Source organism: Olea europaea, unplaced genomic scaffold (assembly GCF_002742605.1).
Source record: "Olea europaea var. sylvestris unplaced genomic scaffold, O_europaea_v1 scaffold29110, whole genome shotgun sequence".
Taxonomy (NCBI): domain Eukaryota; kingdom Viridiplantae; phylum Streptophyta; class Magnoliopsida; order Lamiales; family Oleaceae; genus Olea; species Olea europaea.
This window is the reverse complement of record NW_019247684.1, coordinates 1-1,407: the sequence shown is the minus strand read 5'-3', so window position 1 is coordinate 1,407 and position 1,407 is coordinate 1. Positions and strand designations below refer to the sequence as shown.

General features: G+C 31.2%; 1 protein-coding gene across 1 annotated transcript; it reads right to left on the bottom strand.

Moving 5' to 3' along the window:
• Positions 1-6: 6 nt before the first annotated feature.
• LOC111384437 (probable strigolactone esterase DAD2) lies at positions 7-636 on the bottom strand. Its single transcript, XM_023008714.1, has one exon. It carries the CDS (start codon positions 465-467, stop codon positions 87-89), a length of 381 nt encoding a protein of 126 aa, XP_022864482.1. The 5' UTR covers positions 468-636; the 3' UTR covers positions 7-86.
• Positions 637-1,407: the final 771 nt, after the last annotated feature.

Here is a 1,407-nt window from a genome sequence, read left to right as displayed (position 1 = left end):
AGAAAGTACTAATATTACCATAAGAGCATAAAATCTGATATCCTTAACAACTATCCATTTATGGGAAATTATATAATTTAAACCATTTACCTAGGAGAAGTTGCAACTAGTATGAGCTTGTGGAAGAGATCAGGTCTTTTTATTGAAGCAATGCATCCGATCATACCAGACATGGAGTGTCCAACAAACACTGAGAAATTCACCTTCATCTCTTCCAAAAGACAAATTAAGTCATCAGCAAAAGCATCATAAGTAGAATATTTGGCAGCATCATAGAGGCCGGGATCTTTCACCGCGCCAGAAAAACACCAGTCGAAGACTACAACTTGGTAACGATCAGCCAAATAAGGCAATATTTTGTCCCAAATGGACTGGTCTGCTCCGAACCCATGTGCCAAAACTAGTGTTTCTTGACCTGATCCCAAGATTTTGGCATTCATAGCCGTCGACAAATTTTGTGTGACCATGTTTCACTTTTATTTGAAAGCAGAAGAAGAGGTGGAGGCAATATATTTTAGCTAAGAGGTTAAATGAACAAATAGAGAAGCTATAATTTTCCTAGTGTTGTCCAATGGTACTCTTTGTTCTCTGTTAAATAGAAAACAAACCGGAAGCCAATCAGAATGTAATCAAATTTCTTTACTGTTAATATTATATCAATTTTGATGTTAACAGTATGTTTGATCGAGGGTAGATATTTGACACTTGATAGGGAAATCTCTATTTTCTGCTCAATTTCATTTTCATGCCAAATAATTATTTAGGTTAGCTCTGATGGTCTTTAATTTAAAACTTTTTTTTTTTTTTTAACCTACTCGTTTTTAACCCCACGTTCACACTTAGCCTTTATATGTTAGGGAATTAAAATCAGAGTTTTAGTAAATTTGATAGAAATTTATGAAATGTATAATTGAAAAGTTGTGGGTCTCATAAATGTATAGTTAAAATTAGTTTTTGATTTTGCCTTGTATTAAAATCTAAATTTTAATTTATAACAAACAGAGGCTAAAATATTTTGCAATAAAGCAACTTGTACAAAGTTGAATTACAAAAGTTGAGTTACAAAGTGTGTTGACAAAATTCAGGCTATTGATTTCAAATTATTTAAAAACCTGTTTTTGAAATGATTTGTGTGGATGTGATTTTGTTATCCAACTTTGTCAATCCCCTTTGTAAGTATAGCATAACTCAGTATTTTGTATATAAACTGAAATTTTTTCATACTTTTAACCACACGTTCTCTTAAAAATCACTATTCAAATTTTTTTTTTTCCCCCCCAAATAATTGATGTCAAACTGGGGCTTAATCTTTCACCAAATAAAATATTGAAAATAATTATATCTAGCTTATTGAAATATGTGAAATTAAATGCCAATCACCAAACCCTATATTAATATAATACAACT

Excerpts from the sequence above, each read along its gene's own strand:
- LOC111384437 (XM_023008714.1), bottom strand. The coding sequence starts at position 467 with ATGGTCACACAAAATTTGTCGACGGCTATGAATGCCAAAATCTTGGGA.